At 41.1% G+C, this 15,650-nt stretch overlaps 1 protein-coding gene across 1 annotated transcript in view; it reads right to left on the bottom strand.

Annotated features, from left to right (window-relative positions):
- Sugct (succinyl-CoA:glutarate-CoA transferase) overlaps positions 1 to 15,650 on the bottom strand; it is a 637,858-nt gene that overhangs the window by 614,018 nt on the left and 8,190 nt on the right. The window contains exon 2 of the mRNA XM_013033004.1: positions 742 to 819. Coding sequence (XP_012888458.1) covers positions 742 to 819 — 78 coding nt within the window. The remainder of the gene's footprint in view (positions 1 to 741; positions 820 to 15,650) is intronic.

Genomic DNA, 15,650 nt, shown 5'->3' with positions numbered 1-15,650 from the left:
GGCACTGTGGCTCAAGTGGTAGAGTGCTAGCCTTGAGCTGAAGAGCTGAGGGACAGCACCCAGGCCCAGAGTTCAGGCCCCACAACCAGACCCAACAAACAAACAAATAAATAAATAAATACTTAGAAAAAATGTGAAAAATGGAACCAGGTAACTTGAGGGGATGGGTGGGGTTGGGAGAGATGAAGACTGATGGAAGGGTCTACACTGATTGATATGCATTATACTCGTAAGTTGACAGGTTGAATTGAAAACCCTTTGTACAATTACTTAAGAGAATTTTTAAGTATTTTTAAGCCAGGCACCAGTGGCTCACACCTGCTATCCTAACTACTCAGGAAGCCAAAATCTCAGGATAGTAGTCCAAAGCCAGCCTAGCAAGAGAGTGTAAGACTCTTATCTCCAATTAACTACCAAAAAAACCTTAAGTAGAGTAGTTGTGGATCAAGTAGCAGAGCACCAGCCTTGAGCAAAAAAAGGCTCAGGGATAGCACCAAGGCCCTCGGTTTAAGCTCCAGGACTGCCACACACACACACAAAAAGTACTAATTTTTGGTTTTTTTAACATTACATATGAATTTGTAGCAAAAAATCATGACTACTTCACAAATGTATCTTTTTGAATAATTAGATTCCAGGAATTTTTATTTTCTTTTTTTCTTCCTTCCCCCCATTTCTATGTAATCATCTCCTTATAACCCAAAACACAAACTTTTTGAAAGAAAGGAAAAACTCAATCACCAAAATATAGATAAGCCAAAACAAACCTTGTTAGATCCAGAATTTTTACACCTTCCAATGGCTTCACATTGTCAGTGTCTGGCAAAACACAGAAGAAATATTTGAAGACTATTGATTACTAATATTCAGAGTAAAAATGCATGTCTCTATATCCTATTGTATGTAATCTCTATGGCTATAAAAAAGTAACAATTTTTTCACAATTCTCCATTATACGTAACAGGAACTTTAGATCGACCCCATTGAAAATAAATCACTAAAAATGAAAGCTTCTAATAACAGACTAGTCCTAATTAACAAAGTCCATAACTACACTGAATACATTTTGTCAGGGGAAAAATTAAAAGTAAACCTACAGGGATATTTCACATTTAGGATGCCAAAAGAAACAACACAGAGCTGTATGTATTTGGTCTTTCTAGACAGGAAGGAAACTATGAATCATAAAAGTGTATTAAATGATTTACTATCATTTGTGTATGTCTACTATTTCTCTACTTACCTATCAGCTACAAACACAGCAATGTAGCTATTTACAGCTTTAATCATATTGGCAATTCATTGAACACAATATCAACATTGAATCACAGTCAAATTTTAGCCAAATGGTCTCCATATTTTAGATCATAATGACTAGGACCAAGCTGAGTTTATGTTTAAGTGCTAATGAGCCCAGATGTGGGACAGGCCTGTAATCCTAGCATTTGGAAAGGCCAGGCAGGAAAATTAAAACTTTGAGGCCAGTTGGGTGCTGGTGGCTATGATCCTAGCGACCCAGAAAGCTGAGATCAGAAGATCTCAATTCAAAACCAGCCTGGGCAGGGAAGTTATGACACTCTTATCTCCAATTAGCCACCAAAAGGCTGGAAGTGAAACTGGCTGAAGTGGAAGAGCACTAGACTTGAACACAATAGCTCAGGGACAGCACCCATACCCTGAGTTCAAGCCCCAGGACCAGCACCAAAAAAATTTTGAAAGTTTGAGGCGTCTGGGCAACCTAGCAAGATTCTGTTTCTACCCTCATTCATATCTTTCACACACATGTACACACACAAACACAAAAGCCAATTCTATAAGGAAAATGATAAACTCTCATTTTCATGTTTTTTTAAACAGACTTGATGTTTTACAGCAATTTTAGGTTCACAGCAAACGTAAGTGGAAGATACAGAGATTTCTCACAAACCCTTCCTGCCTCCACACGTGCCCAGCCTACACTTTCAATACCCTGAGCTGGGGAGGGGAGGAGGGGCCCACACCTGTGATAATCAATGAACCTGCCTATCAATACATATTTTATCATCCAGAATCCATAGTTTATATTTGAATTCATTCTTTTTTGTCCCCCTTTAGGAGATATTACGAAAACACCCACCGTGCGGGACCCGGACAACGTAGACAAGAGACAGAGACCAGAGGCAAGGTACAAACCCAGACCTGGATCTCCCACTGCCACACTGCTCAGCCCACAAGCACAGCAACCGAGTGTGGTGGCGATTGGCAACCAGCGAACTACAGCACATAGATACAGCGATCCGCCACAGCACCGTGAACAGCCTCTAACCAGTTCCAGAATCAGTGAGTACCCCACGGGGGATGCCCCCCTCCACTATAGGAAGAGTGGCCTGTGAAGCGAGTCCCACCTGTACCTGTGCAAGGGCTCCAGTGGCCCCAACCTCTGTACCCCGGTTGGGAGATGTAGCCGCCAGTGCCTGGCTAAGTGGAGCTGGGAATAGTGCTTAAGCTTTAGCTGCTGGAGGAATGCCCTCAAGCCGCTATGTACCCCAACCGGGATCCTAAGCCTCCTAGGCCACTGGACCCTGACCTACCAGTACTGCAAAACATGATTGTGCTTCTGCTGCTGGAGGAGCACCCACTAACATCAGGAGCCACCAAGAGAGCACATACAGTGGCCCTAAGGTTAGGGACCCACTGGGAACCAGCCGAGGCCAAACAAGGGCTCCCGCCTGTGGAACACCAACAGGTAGCGTTTGGGCCACAGACGTCACAAATCCTGAATCTAAATCACAAGGAAAGATGACAAGATTCCTGAACAACCAAGACAACACGCCAAACCCCAAAGCAAGCAGCAACCCAGGAAAGAACTCCAGTGAGAGTGAAGAAGAAATGGAGGACAAAAGATTAAATAAGAAAAAGATGGCAGAATTGGCCAAAGTAATGAGAGTTACAACAGCAATTTCAAGAGTACACAAAAAGAAATATCAAAGGCATTCTAAGACTTAAAAAAAGAGATGCAGGGCTGGGAAGGTGGCTCAGTGGTAGAGTGCTTGCCTTGCATGCATGAGGCCCTGGGTTGGATTCCTCAGCACCACATAAGCAAAAAGAAAAAAAAAGCCGGAAGTGGCGCTGTGGCTCAAGAGGTAGAGCGCTCGCCTTGATCTGAAGAGCTGAGGGACAGCGCCCAGGCCCAGAGTTCAGGCCCCACGACCGGACCCAAAAAAAAAAAAAAAAAGAGATGCAGTCAAAAATAGACACAACACATACCTTATTAAAAGATGAAATTAACACTTTGAGAACTGATAGCGAAACCATAAATGGATCGATTTCTGCAACCACAACGAAAGCCACAGGTAACAATGAAATGAAAAATAGAATATCAGGAGTTGAAGACGAAACAGAGGAGCTGGAGAAGAAAGTCATAGATATGGAAAAAACACTCCGAAATTACCAAAGATAAGTCCAAGAACTGTTAGACAATGCCAAGAAATCTAATCTTCGTATCCTTGGGATAGATGAAGGAAAGGAATACCAGAATAGCGGGATGTAACACTTATTCAATAAGAGTATTACAGAAAATTCCCCCAATCTCAAAAGAGAAAACCTCACCCTCATAACAGAAGCATACAACACACCTAGAAGACAAGATCCTAGAAGAAATACTTATAGACACATTGTAGTAAAGACACTAGACCTGAATTGCAAAGAGCCGATTTTAAATTCTATAAAATCAAAGAAGGATAATGGAAAGGGAATTAGAATCACTGCGGAACTCTCCATGTAAACCCTCAGTGCAAAGACAGCCTGGAAAAGTACCATCCAAGCCCTGAAAACCAATAACTGCAACCCAGACTGGTATATCCAGCAAAACTAGCATTCACATTCGACGGAGAAACAAAAATTTTTAATGCTAAAGAAAAATTAAAGCCAGGCACCGGTGGCTCACACCTGTAATCCTAGCTACTCAGGAGGCTGAGATGGGAGGATCGCCATTCGAAGTCAGCTGGGGCAGTGAGACTCTACCTCCAATTAACCACCAGAAAACCGGAAGTGGTGCTGTGTAGAGCCGCTCCCTTGAGTTGAAGAGCTCAGGGACAGCACCCAAGCCCAGAGTTCAAGCCCAACTGTAACAACCAGTGGGGCTCCCGACTATCCGGGCCCGGTGGCCCAGCCTGCGGGAGGCAGCGGAGCATAGGAGGGCTTCAGCGCTCCACAGACCCCACCACCAGACAGAGCAAGGCACTGAGAGGCTGGCGTCACTGCCACACAGGGGGGCGTGCCGCTGAGGGGGCGGGGCCGGCCGCCGAAAGGGGCGGGGCAGGCCGCCGAAGGCACGGGCATGCTGTGGAAGTCGGGCTCCACAGGGTGAGCTGTCAAAAAGTGATTGGACAGTGGGCAGCTTCGGGGAGGAACACGAATGGCGTTGGAAAACCATTTGGGGAAAACCATTCGTCCTGAGAAGGAGGGGAGAGCTACAGCAGAGTAGTAGGAGTAGAGGGAGAGACGGCAGGAGGGGAAAGCCTACAGGAGCAGGGCAGGGCGGCCTCCAGAGGCCATGTGGGGCTTCTTGAGGAAGCCATTTGGGGCCTCCTTGAGAGGTCATTTGAGGCCCCTCTGGAAGCCATTCGGGCCTCCTTGAGGGGCCTCCTCCAAGGACCATTTAGGACCTTCTCCGGAGGTCATTTGGGGCCTCCTCTGGAGGCCATTTGTGACCTTCCTCTAGAGAGGCCTGTGGAGAAGCGCCCCCCCCCCCGCCCCCCGGAGCAGAGCAGGACAGGCTTGTGGACAGTGGAGAGGCCTGCAGAGAGGAGGAAGGGAAGAAAAGGAAAAGCCTTCCCCATTGGAGGTTTGGAGTTTTGGAGGTCTGAAGTTTGGAAGTTTGCAGACCGACTAATTGGTGGTTTACAGACAAACTAATAAAGGTTGGAGGTTTGGTGGTTGAGGCTGCTCTTGGTTCTGGGTATCTAGCCCAGGACAAGGTAGTAGCAGGACCCCTTTCTGGTGTAAATAGTATAATAAACTTCTTTTATCCACCTTTCACTGTGCCTCGATGGATTGTCTCACTCTCCAGAGGTCATAAGTCCACGACCAACAAAAAAAGAAAAACAAAAATTAAAAGGAATTCATTAACGAGAAGCCAGCAGTATAAAAAAAGATACTAAAAGGAGGAATATAACTGAAAGAACATAATCAAGACCAGGGAACCACATCAGACAGAAACCTAGTGGAGACTTCGCTTTATTAATATGAAATATCCTTCTTTGTTTTTTTTCTGACTAATTGTATTTTATTTCATATTAGTATTACTACCCCAGCCTGTTTATGAAGGCCATTTTCTTGGAAGACTTTGTTCCAGCCTTTCACTTGAATAGTTAATATTTGAAAGCCTCAAGGCCATTTAATGAAAGACAGGGAAAGACAGAGGAATTGTTGCAGATTAAGTAAACTATGAAGACAGAATAACTGAGCAGGCTAGATTAGATTTTGATGGAAATAGAATATTAGGAAAAAATGCTGGTGAGTATCAATAAAGCCAATGAACTAAAGCAGTTTAGTCTCTTGGTAATTATACTAAGGTTCTGTGGGTTTTCAGGCTTAGAAGATGCTGATAAAAGACAAGTAGCTTTTTGAACTATTTTTGTAATTATTCTATAAAACTAAAATTATCTCAAAATACAAAGTAAAGGAATTATGTTTCCCCCAAAGTCCCTTATAGGAAACTTCAGTGGTTTGAGAAGGGACAAATACGTCACAAATTTGAAATGTATTATGAAATTGAAATGAGTTACCATGATCCTTACAGAAATCCTTTTACTCTCTTAATGTACATTCTTCAAAGTACACCTATGCCTCAAACTTGGGACCAGTCAGTTAGTGGTCCGTGGCCTTTGTGTCTTGGCAGATACATATTTACTATCTGGGGACAATTTATCACAGCAAGTATACCTTCAGGTTGTTGATGTTTTGCATTTTTGTTATTATCTTTGTGTTATTCCTTACTATCTTTTCACAACCATGCATTCAGAGATTTGTAGGGATATAAAATTTGAGACTGTAATGTTAATAAATTAGCTCAGAATTGCTAACACAAATGTAAACTGAGAAGAGCAATCCATTAAAAGAAAAAATTGCAAGAAGTATATACTATTGAAAAGCTGAGCTTAAATGATTTGCTGCATTAGTATGTTTTCTGAGATGAAAGTCTGTAAAGAGTAGCTTCAAGAACTATGATGTTTTCTTTAATGACATTTTCACAGAATGTTTCAGGATATATTTAGTAAACTGAAGACACAGATTCTAAAAAATATGACCACAGACTCTGTATCCTAGACTAAATGCTAAAGAGTTGTGTAAATTTGGAAAATAAATTCTAAAAGCATTAATTTGCTCATTCATAAAGTGGGAGTAATGAAGTACTTAAATCACAGTAGTAGTGAAGATTAAAATAAATAATACTTAGAACAAATGTGAAAGTTTCAATAAGCATCTAACAAGAAAAGATATTATTCTTGCTTTTGTTGTTATTGCCACTGTATTATTGTGACATATTGGAAATATTACCCATAACAATGTGCATAAATAAAATTTTTTAAAAAGAAATAAAGGATCAATTACTTGATCCTTATTTTTTCTGTAACCTGTTTTTCATAGGAATGTGTGCATTTTTGTGGCCAAATAAGACTGGTGTAAAAATGTGGCATGTTGTTTTAATGGCATTTTTTTATATACCTCCAAGACCTTTCACTCCTTAGGTAAAGAAAACCAAGAATTGTGTTTTTAAATTTAAAAATGTAAATAAAAATGTTGAGTATTATGTTTTGAGTATCATAATTCTTCTATCATGAAAATGTTTAATTCTTCTAAAAATATCAGCTTTTACTTAACTTTTTCTATTGCTATTGCCTTTATTTCAAAACAAATATATTAGAGCTAAAAAAGAGAAAGTATGTAGAACATGTATTTTACCAACTTATAAGAGGGTAAGTCAAATGATGAAAAATTCTTTAGAGACCACATAAATCTCCACATAACTAATTTCAGAATGTTGAAAAAATAATGTATTAATTCATTGAAATCTTGCATAGCAATTTGTAAAAAGGTTCCTTGATTTTTTTTTCCTGAAATGGATACTATTTCATTATCCAGGAAACACTGACAGAATATTTTATGCAGTCTGGTGCATCAAATTAAGTTGAACTTTTTCTATTTCCTTGTGTTTAATTTTTGTCTATAGACTTAAGAATCGTCTTCTATTTAGGCATACTCTCTTCTGACAGGTCGTCTACTAGTGAGTATATTATCAGAACCTAACAACCATCCAAGATAAGGTTAAATGTTTTCCTAATGATTAATTTATTTAAAAAAGCAAATTAGTTTGATTTTAGTTAAGAGACACAGAAATTCTCAAATGCCCTGCCATCATCTTAACTTCAAAACTGTGTTTGATATAAATTTAAAAAATCCCATCCCCCATCTAATTTCCTTGACTTTAACCTAAGTCAGCAGGTACTAAAGTCATACCATATTTTAGCCAGGAACTGGTGGCTCACACCTGTAATCCTAGCTACTCAGGAGGCTGAGATCTGAGGATCATGGTTCAAAGCCAGCTAGGGCAGGAAAAGCAGTGAGACTCTTATCTCCAATAAACCACTAGAAAACCAGAAATGGCACTGTGGCTCAAGTGGTAGAGCACTTGCCTTGAGCTGAAGAGCTGAGGGACAGCGCCCAGGCCACGTTCAAGCCCCATGACTGGGGGTAAAATAAAGGGCTGTGAAGGTGGCTCAGTGGTAGATTGCTTGCCTTGCATGCATGAGGCCCTGGGCTCGATTTCTCAGCACCACCCCGAAGTGGTGCTGGCTTAAGTGGTAGAATGCTAGCTCAAGAGCTGAGGGACAGCACCCAGGCCCAGAGTTCAGGCCCCACAACTGAAAGGGAGAAAAAAACTGTAATTTACTTCTTATTTTCCTCCAGGAAATTTAAGTAAGAAAGGGAAAGAAAAAGAAAGATTTGAACTACTCTGGCTAGGCAGGTACCCTAACATTTGAACCATTGACCACTTTTAGTCAGTTGTGGGTCTTGAACTCAGGGCCTGGGTGCTGTCGCTGAGCTTTTTTACTCAAGGCTAGTGCTTTACCACTTTGAGCCACAGAACCACTTCCAGTTTTCTAGTGGTAGTTGGAGATAAGAATCTCATGGCCTTTCCTGCCTGGGCTAGCTTTGAACCATAATCTTCAGATCTCAGCCTCCTGAGTAGCTAGGATTACTGGCCACCTGTACCCAGCTTGGAGTCATTCTTGATGTTACATATTTTATGAGTTTTAACAAATACACAATCCTGAGTAGCTACACTGTATTATACAAAAAAGTTCTACTACCAAAAACCCTCTGTGCTCCATTCATTCATCCCTCCCTCCCCATCAGTGCCTGGCAATCCTAATCTAATGGTTTAGTCCCTTCTAGAGGTATAAATTGGAGAGCATGTAGATTTTTTTTTAGATTGGATTCTTAGTAACAGGCACTTGTTTCCTCGATTTTGTGTTTCATAGCTCACTTGCCTTAAGTGCTGAGCAATATTTCATTGTCTATGTGTGCCATAGTTTACTCTTTAACTACTTCATGGTCCATTTGTGATTTCAAATTCAAGTACAGTCAAAAAATTAAAATTCAAAATGTATTTACTGTCATAGCAATGGGCAGTAGTTGGTATCCATGTGAGTGGTATAGTATTTCCTTAGAAGCACACTGTTGTGGGAAACCAAATATAATCAGAGGGTAAACTGAACAGCAGAGGCTCAGAATGAAGGAAAGCAACCAAAGCAATGTTTAGTGACATGGACCAATGCAGCTACAACACCCAGGATTACCACATCTACAGACACACAACCTTGCATATTCTTGTCCCATGTTCACTCTGCACTTGGACATCTAGCTTGTAGCTAATCACAAGATGACACAACACACAGAAAGAGGCTTGGCCCATCTCAGTTACTGCTCAGCTGGGGCCCCAAACATGGGAGCAGAGTCATTTAGAAGATCCAGGCTCAAGCCAAGTGAGATGGCTCATGCCTGTAATGCTAGCTAGTCAGGAGGTTGAAATCAGGCACATTATTATTTGAGGCCACTCTAGGCAAAAAGTACAAGAGATCTCATCTCAACAGAAAAAGCATCCTTGGGCCTGAAAGGTTGAGCTTGTCATCCTACCTATATTAGAAAGTGTAAATAGGAGGCAGTCAAGTCAGACAAAAAATGAGACCTAATCTCAAAAATAATCAGATAGGTGGATGAGGATAAAGGGAGTGTGGTAGAGGATATTGTCCACATACTGTATGTACATTATACACATACTGTATATATACAAGTCTATCTGTATATTGCATAACTAATGTACATAATAAAAAAAGAAATTATCCAAAGTAAAAAGGTCTTGTGTCTCTGGTGGTAGAATATCTGCCTATAAACTGCAAGGCCTTCAGTTCAAACCCTAGTATTAACCCCCTATAAAAAAAATTGTTTAAAAAACACCAGACCCAGCCCAGACCCCAGCCATCTGCAGCCACATGAGTGAACCCAACCAAATACAGCTAATAATTGCCCAGTCAACCCACTGAGCATTGAGAAAAACATAAAGCATTGTTGTTTTAAGCCACTAATTTTTGGTGTGGTTTTTCATACATCAATAAATAGACTAACACAATAGCTTATGACAGAGATAGTCTTCTATAAGGCAGCCAATGATCCTTTTAAAATGTCAGACACAGAACAGACTCTTCCCTGCTCAAAACCTGCTAAGGATCTACCTAACTTAGCTTGAAATCCAGTATCTTGCCACAGTTCTGTCTCTTCTTGGCTACTTCTCTGTTCCCTACCTCTCCCTCTCCTGGTTGAATCAGCTGTCCCCTCATGTTTTGAGGACCAGGGGAGAGACACCCCTTCAAGAAAGGAAGTATTGCCTACATGAGGAGAGTGTGGTCATTTATGATCTTCACTGTCAGTTCAGTCAGGATTCACCCCATTACCTCAGCTGAGAGAGAACCCCATTTCCAGGGCAGCCTCTAATAGAATGGCTGAGCAAAATAGGAGCACTAAGAAGGCCTAGAACTTTCTCCCACCCAATATCCAACTGCTCTAGCAGCCCTCTACAGGGGAGGTGAAATTCTGCTGGGGGTGGCAGAGACTTGAACAGGTCAGCATGTAGGCTGAAATCCAATCTCCCCCTCACTGGATTTCTTTCCTTCACCTCTCACAGTGGTTACTTTCTCACTCCACCCCCACTGGCTATAAATCTGCCTTTTTGATGGTCTTAATATCTGATTTCTGAATAACCCAAACAGTAATAGGGCCTTTGCACATCCTTTTCCCTAGGCCTGGGACATTTTTCCATCATATATTTGCCTGTCTTCTCCCTTTATTTAAATTTCCACCAGAATAGCAGACACTCTCAGAGACCTTGACTAACCATTTTGCTTTAAACACAGTCCCTCTGAATCTCTATGCCTGCTTGACTTTTTTTTTTTTTGGCCAGTCATGGGCCTGGGTGCTCTGTCCCTGAGCTTCTTTTGCTCAAAGCTAGCCCTCTACCACTTGAGCCATTTCTAGTTTTGTAGTGGTTAATTGGAGATAAGAGTCTCATGGACAGCCAGGCGAAGGATCACAGTTTAAAACCAACCCGGGCAATAAAAGCTGTGAAACTCTTTTTTTTTTTTTTTTTGCCAGTCATGGTGCCTGAACTCTGGGCCTGGGCGCTGTCCCTCAGTTCCTCAGCTCAAGGCTAGTGCTCTACCACTTGAGCCACAGCACCACTTCCAGCTTTTTCTGCTTATGTGGTGCTGAGGAATCGAACCCAGGGCCTCATGCATTCAAGGCAAGCACTCTACCACTGAGCCACCTTCCCAGCCCAAGCTGTGAAACTCTTAACTCCAATAAACCACCAGTGGTGCTGTAGCTCAAGTGGTAGAGCACTAGTCTAGAGCTGAAGAGCTAAGGACAGTGCCCAGGCCCAGAGTTCAAGCCCCATGACCAATTAAAAAAAGAAGAAAGAAAGAAAAAAAAAAGAGTCTCATGGACGTTCCTGCCGGGGCTGGCTCTGAGCCGAGACCCTCAGATCTCAACATCCTGAGTAGCTAGGACTACAGGCCTGAGCCACTGGAGCCCAGCTTTGACTTTATTATTATTTTTTAATGGCAGTATTAGGGCTTGAACTCAAGGCCTGGGCACTGTCCCTGACCTTTTTTATTCAAGGTTAGCACTCTTGAGCTATAGCTCCACTTCTGGCTTTTGTTGGTTAATTAGAAATAAGAGTCACAGACTTCCCTGCACAGGCTGTCTTTGGATCGTGATCCTCAGATCTCAGCCTCCTGAGTATAAGATTACAGGTATAAGCCACAAGCACCTGGCCTAGATGTACAACACTGGGAATTGTTCATCTGTTTAATGTCAGCAACTTTAGTGGGTGTATATGGTTTCTCATTGTGGATTTAGTTTGCTTGTAACTGATGACCAACAATATTGAACATTTTTTCATAGTTGGCCATTTAATAAAGCAAAATCTTTTACACTGGATTCAGTTAATTAACATGAGACAATAGAATTTTATTAGCTCAGAACAGACTCAGAACTTCTAGAAGATATTTAACTCAAAACCAATGAATTGGGGCTGGGAATGTGGCTTGGTGGCAGAGTGCTTGCCTAGCATGCATGAAGTTTGATTCCTCAGTGCCACACAAACAAAAAGAGCTGGAGGTATCCCTGTGGCTCAAGTAGTAGAATGCTAGCCTGTAGCAAAAGAAGCTCAGGGACAGTGCTCAGGCTCTGAGTTCAAGCCCCAGGACTGACCAAAAAAATGAAAAAATTTTAAACCGTTAAGAGCATGAACTCTATAGTGAGCAGCCTAGACTACCCTGATCTACTATTTACCATCCAAGTGACCTTGAACAAGGCAATTTTGTATCTGTGAGCTTCCCTTTCCTTATAGGGCTTACAAGGATTAAATAAAACTTCCTATGTACCGTGTTTAGCAAAATTTCTGGCCTATAGTAAGTGTTCATTAAAAGATTCTACTACTATTGCTACTGTTACCATCACCATCTTATATGTTATACAATAATATCACCTAACAAGGCAAATAATTTAAAATTCATATTTGAAAAATGAAAAATAAAATACATGATTATTATTGAGAACATTTTTGAGTGGTTCTAAACATTCCACTTTAAAAAGTATGTGTATGCAAACAAGGCCATACTAAAGCTACCAGCACAACTATGTTTATCGAAGCATTATTCACCATAGCTAAGATATGGAACCAACCAAGATGCCCCTCGGTAGATGAATGGATCAAGAAAATGTGATACACACACACACACACACACACACACACACACACACAAATGGAATCCTATGCTTCCATCAGAAAGAATGACACCACCCCATTTGTTCGGAAATGGAAAGACTTGGAAAAAATTATATTAACTGTAGTAAGCCAGGCCCAAAGAAACATAGGTCCTATGGTTTCCCTTATTTGCAATAACTAGTATATGTCTAGGACAAGTAGAAAAGATCAAAAGCTATGTACATATGACCAGATAAGATGATGCTAAGTGAAATGAATCCCAAGATAGGGACACAAGAGGTTTTATCTTTGTCGCTGTTGTTTTTAATGTACTACATGATTTTTTTCTTTCTTTTGTATGTTCTTCCTCCATGGTATAAGCCTTGTTTTCACTATATTTGATTCTGGTGCCCTGCATCTTGTATATACATTTTTCTAATTAGGGGAAGGGAAATAATAAAATGCTGAAATAAGGATACAGGTTGACCCATTGTAACAATGAGATGTACAAGACACTATGTTGAAAATGAACTTTACAGCTTGGGAGGGAGGGAGGGAAGAGTTGGGGAAGGGGGAGAGAAGGGATGGTAGGGGAAAAACAAAGGCAAGGGTAACAATACTCAATAGGAAATGTACTCATTACCTTACTACTCATGTAACTGTAACCTCTCTGAACAGTATAGTTTTAATATATATTAAAAAACAAATTCCAAATAAAAATAGAAAAGTGGTGTTTGCACTGGATGGCAAAAGACCAAAAAAAGTGTGTCTCTGCAAAAGAACTGATAGGCTGGGCAAGAGTAGGGGGGGGTAATATCACAGGAGAAAACAGTTGGAGAAGGCATCAATGGTGATGTCATTTGTTGAAATATAACTGACAGCTTGTACAACTCTCTGTCTGATTTGGCCTCTAGTATGGAAAGCTATTATGATGCTACAGCTGGGCAACCATGCAAAGAAGTATAATTACAATGAAGCTGCTATCAGTTCTTTGCTTGCCAGAGCTACTTGATAGAATGCCTCTGGTACCTGGCCCTAGGGCTTCCACAACTCAAACTTGAACAACACCAAAGTGGGGATAACTGACAGATGCCCACACAAGTGGCTCTGTAATTGTGCCATCTCTCTCCACTTGTTACCACGCAACACAAAGTTTAAAAAGTTAAGTCCTAAAACAAACTGATCAACTATTCAGATCAAACCGGAAATGTGATATATACACAAAAGATTATTTGCTATTTTACAAAAGAAGTTACCACTAGAATTTATGAGTGAGAAAACAAAAGCTAGACATCTAACAGACGGTGGGCACACACCTTTAATCCTAGCACTTGGGAGGCTGAAGCAGGATAGTGAATATGAGGCCATTCTGGGCTACACAGTGAGCTCTATGCCAGCCTGGGTTACACAGCAACATTCTGTCTCAGAAAACCACAATTAGGAAGAAGATAGTGTGCTTTCCTAATTTTCTTAAGCTTCACACAGTAACATTTGGCAAGGTGTTTTCTTTCTAACACAAGTTGGAAGTCATGGGGGAGCCAGGCATTAGTGGTTCATGCCTGTAATCATAACTACTCAGAAGGCTGAGATCTGAAGAACGTGATTCAAAGTCAACCCAGGCAAGAAAGTCCATTAGACTCTTATCTCCAATTAACTACCAGAAAGCCAGAAGTAGAGCTGTGGCTCAAATAGTAGAATTCCAGCCTTGATAGATAAAGCTCAGAGAGTACCCAAGCCCTGAGTTCAAGCCTCAGGACTGGCACAAAAAAGTAATGGAAGAGGCTCAGTCCCTAAAACATAGTTTACAGATAATTTTAGAAAGGAAGTTCACCTTGAAGAGTAGTATCCTCTGGAAGACATTATAGGGATATTACACTATGAATATTGTTATAAATATTAATATTTCCTAGGGATGGATCCCTAGGAAATAGTTTTCAATTTCTAGGTTTGCAGAACATAAAGAAACAAGACTTGTGGCAAAATAAAATGAGAAATCCTCACAGACTCAAGATCATTTCAATCTTCGTGTGTGTGTGTGTGTGTGTGTGTGTGTGTCTGTGTCTGTGTCTGTGTCTGTGTGTGTTGTTACTGGGATTTAAACTCAGTGCCTCACGTTCTCACTCCATTTTTCTGCTTATAGCTGGTGCTCTATCACTTCAGCCACATCTCCAGCCAAGCTTTTTGGTAGTTTATTGGAGATAAGAGTATCTCAGATTTGTCTGCCCAGGCTAGCTTCTAACAGTGATTCTCAGATCTCAGCCTCCTAAATTCCAAGAATCATAGGCACCCAGCCTTTTCAATCTTATTCTTAACTGAAATCCACCTGTGTTTATGTGAAACCTCAGGAGAAAGAAAATATGAGTCTTAGCATCAAATGTTTTATAAGTTAATGAATAATAAAAAATAAATAAAGGGGCTGGGAAGATGGCTCAGTGGTAGAGTGCTTGCCTTGCATTCATGAGGCCCTGGGTTCGATTCCCCAGCACCACATAAGAAAAAAAGCCGGAAGTGGCACTATAGCTCAAGTGGTAGAGTGCTAGCCTTGAGCTGAAGAGCTGAGGGACAGCACCCAGACCCAGAGTTCAGGCCCCATGACCGGAACCAAAAAAAGAAAAAAATAAATAAATAAAATAGGAGCCAGAGATAATGGTGTACTATCAGTTACCGAGGGAGGCTGAAAGAAGGTCAGTGAGCCCACAAGTTCTTGATGTGTCTAGGCAACACAGTGAGACCTTCCCGCCAGCACAGGAAGACCTTCCCTGCCAGCATAATAAGACCTCTCTGACCAAAAAAGAAAATTTAAGAGCCCATCTTCAAATTCAATTGAAGAATATTTTTGATGCCCACATTAGATTATTAAGAAAATGTATCAGGTAAGAGATATGTGGGGCAGAGAAAAGGTAAGAAAAGAGATGCTATTGGCTTCAAAGATGGAGTAAGGGAGAAGAGCCAAGGAACTTAGAAAGCTTGCAAAAATAAGGAAATAGATTCCTACACAGAACCTCTCAAAGAAACTAGACATTTTTATTAGGTCCAATGAGTCATGTGTCAGCCTTTTGAACCACAAGGTTCTTTTTGCAAAAGCAAAAAGACACAATAAAAAAAAAACAATAAATACAGAAGAGACTCCAATTTTGCAATTAATTTCTTTTTGGATAACAATTGGACACCAAAAAAGGAAGGAAGGAAGGAAGAAGGAAGGAAGGAAAGAAGGAAGGAAGGGAGGGAGAGAGGGAGGGAGGGAGAAAGTACAGATTTAAAAAACTAACAAAATGGGGGCTGGGAAGGTGGCTTAGTGGTAGAGCGCTTGCCTTGCATGCATGAGGCCCTGTGTTCAATTCCT

This window comes from Dipodomys ordii, unplaced genomic scaffold (assembly GCF_000151885.1).
Source record: "Dipodomys ordii isolate 6190 unplaced genomic scaffold, Dord_2.0 Scaffold161, whole genome shotgun sequence".
Taxonomy (NCBI): domain Eukaryota; kingdom Metazoa; phylum Chordata; class Mammalia; order Rodentia; family Heteromyidae; genus Dipodomys; species Dipodomys ordii.
Note: the sequence above shows the minus strand (reverse complement) of the source record. Positions and strands in the feature narration are given on the sequence as shown.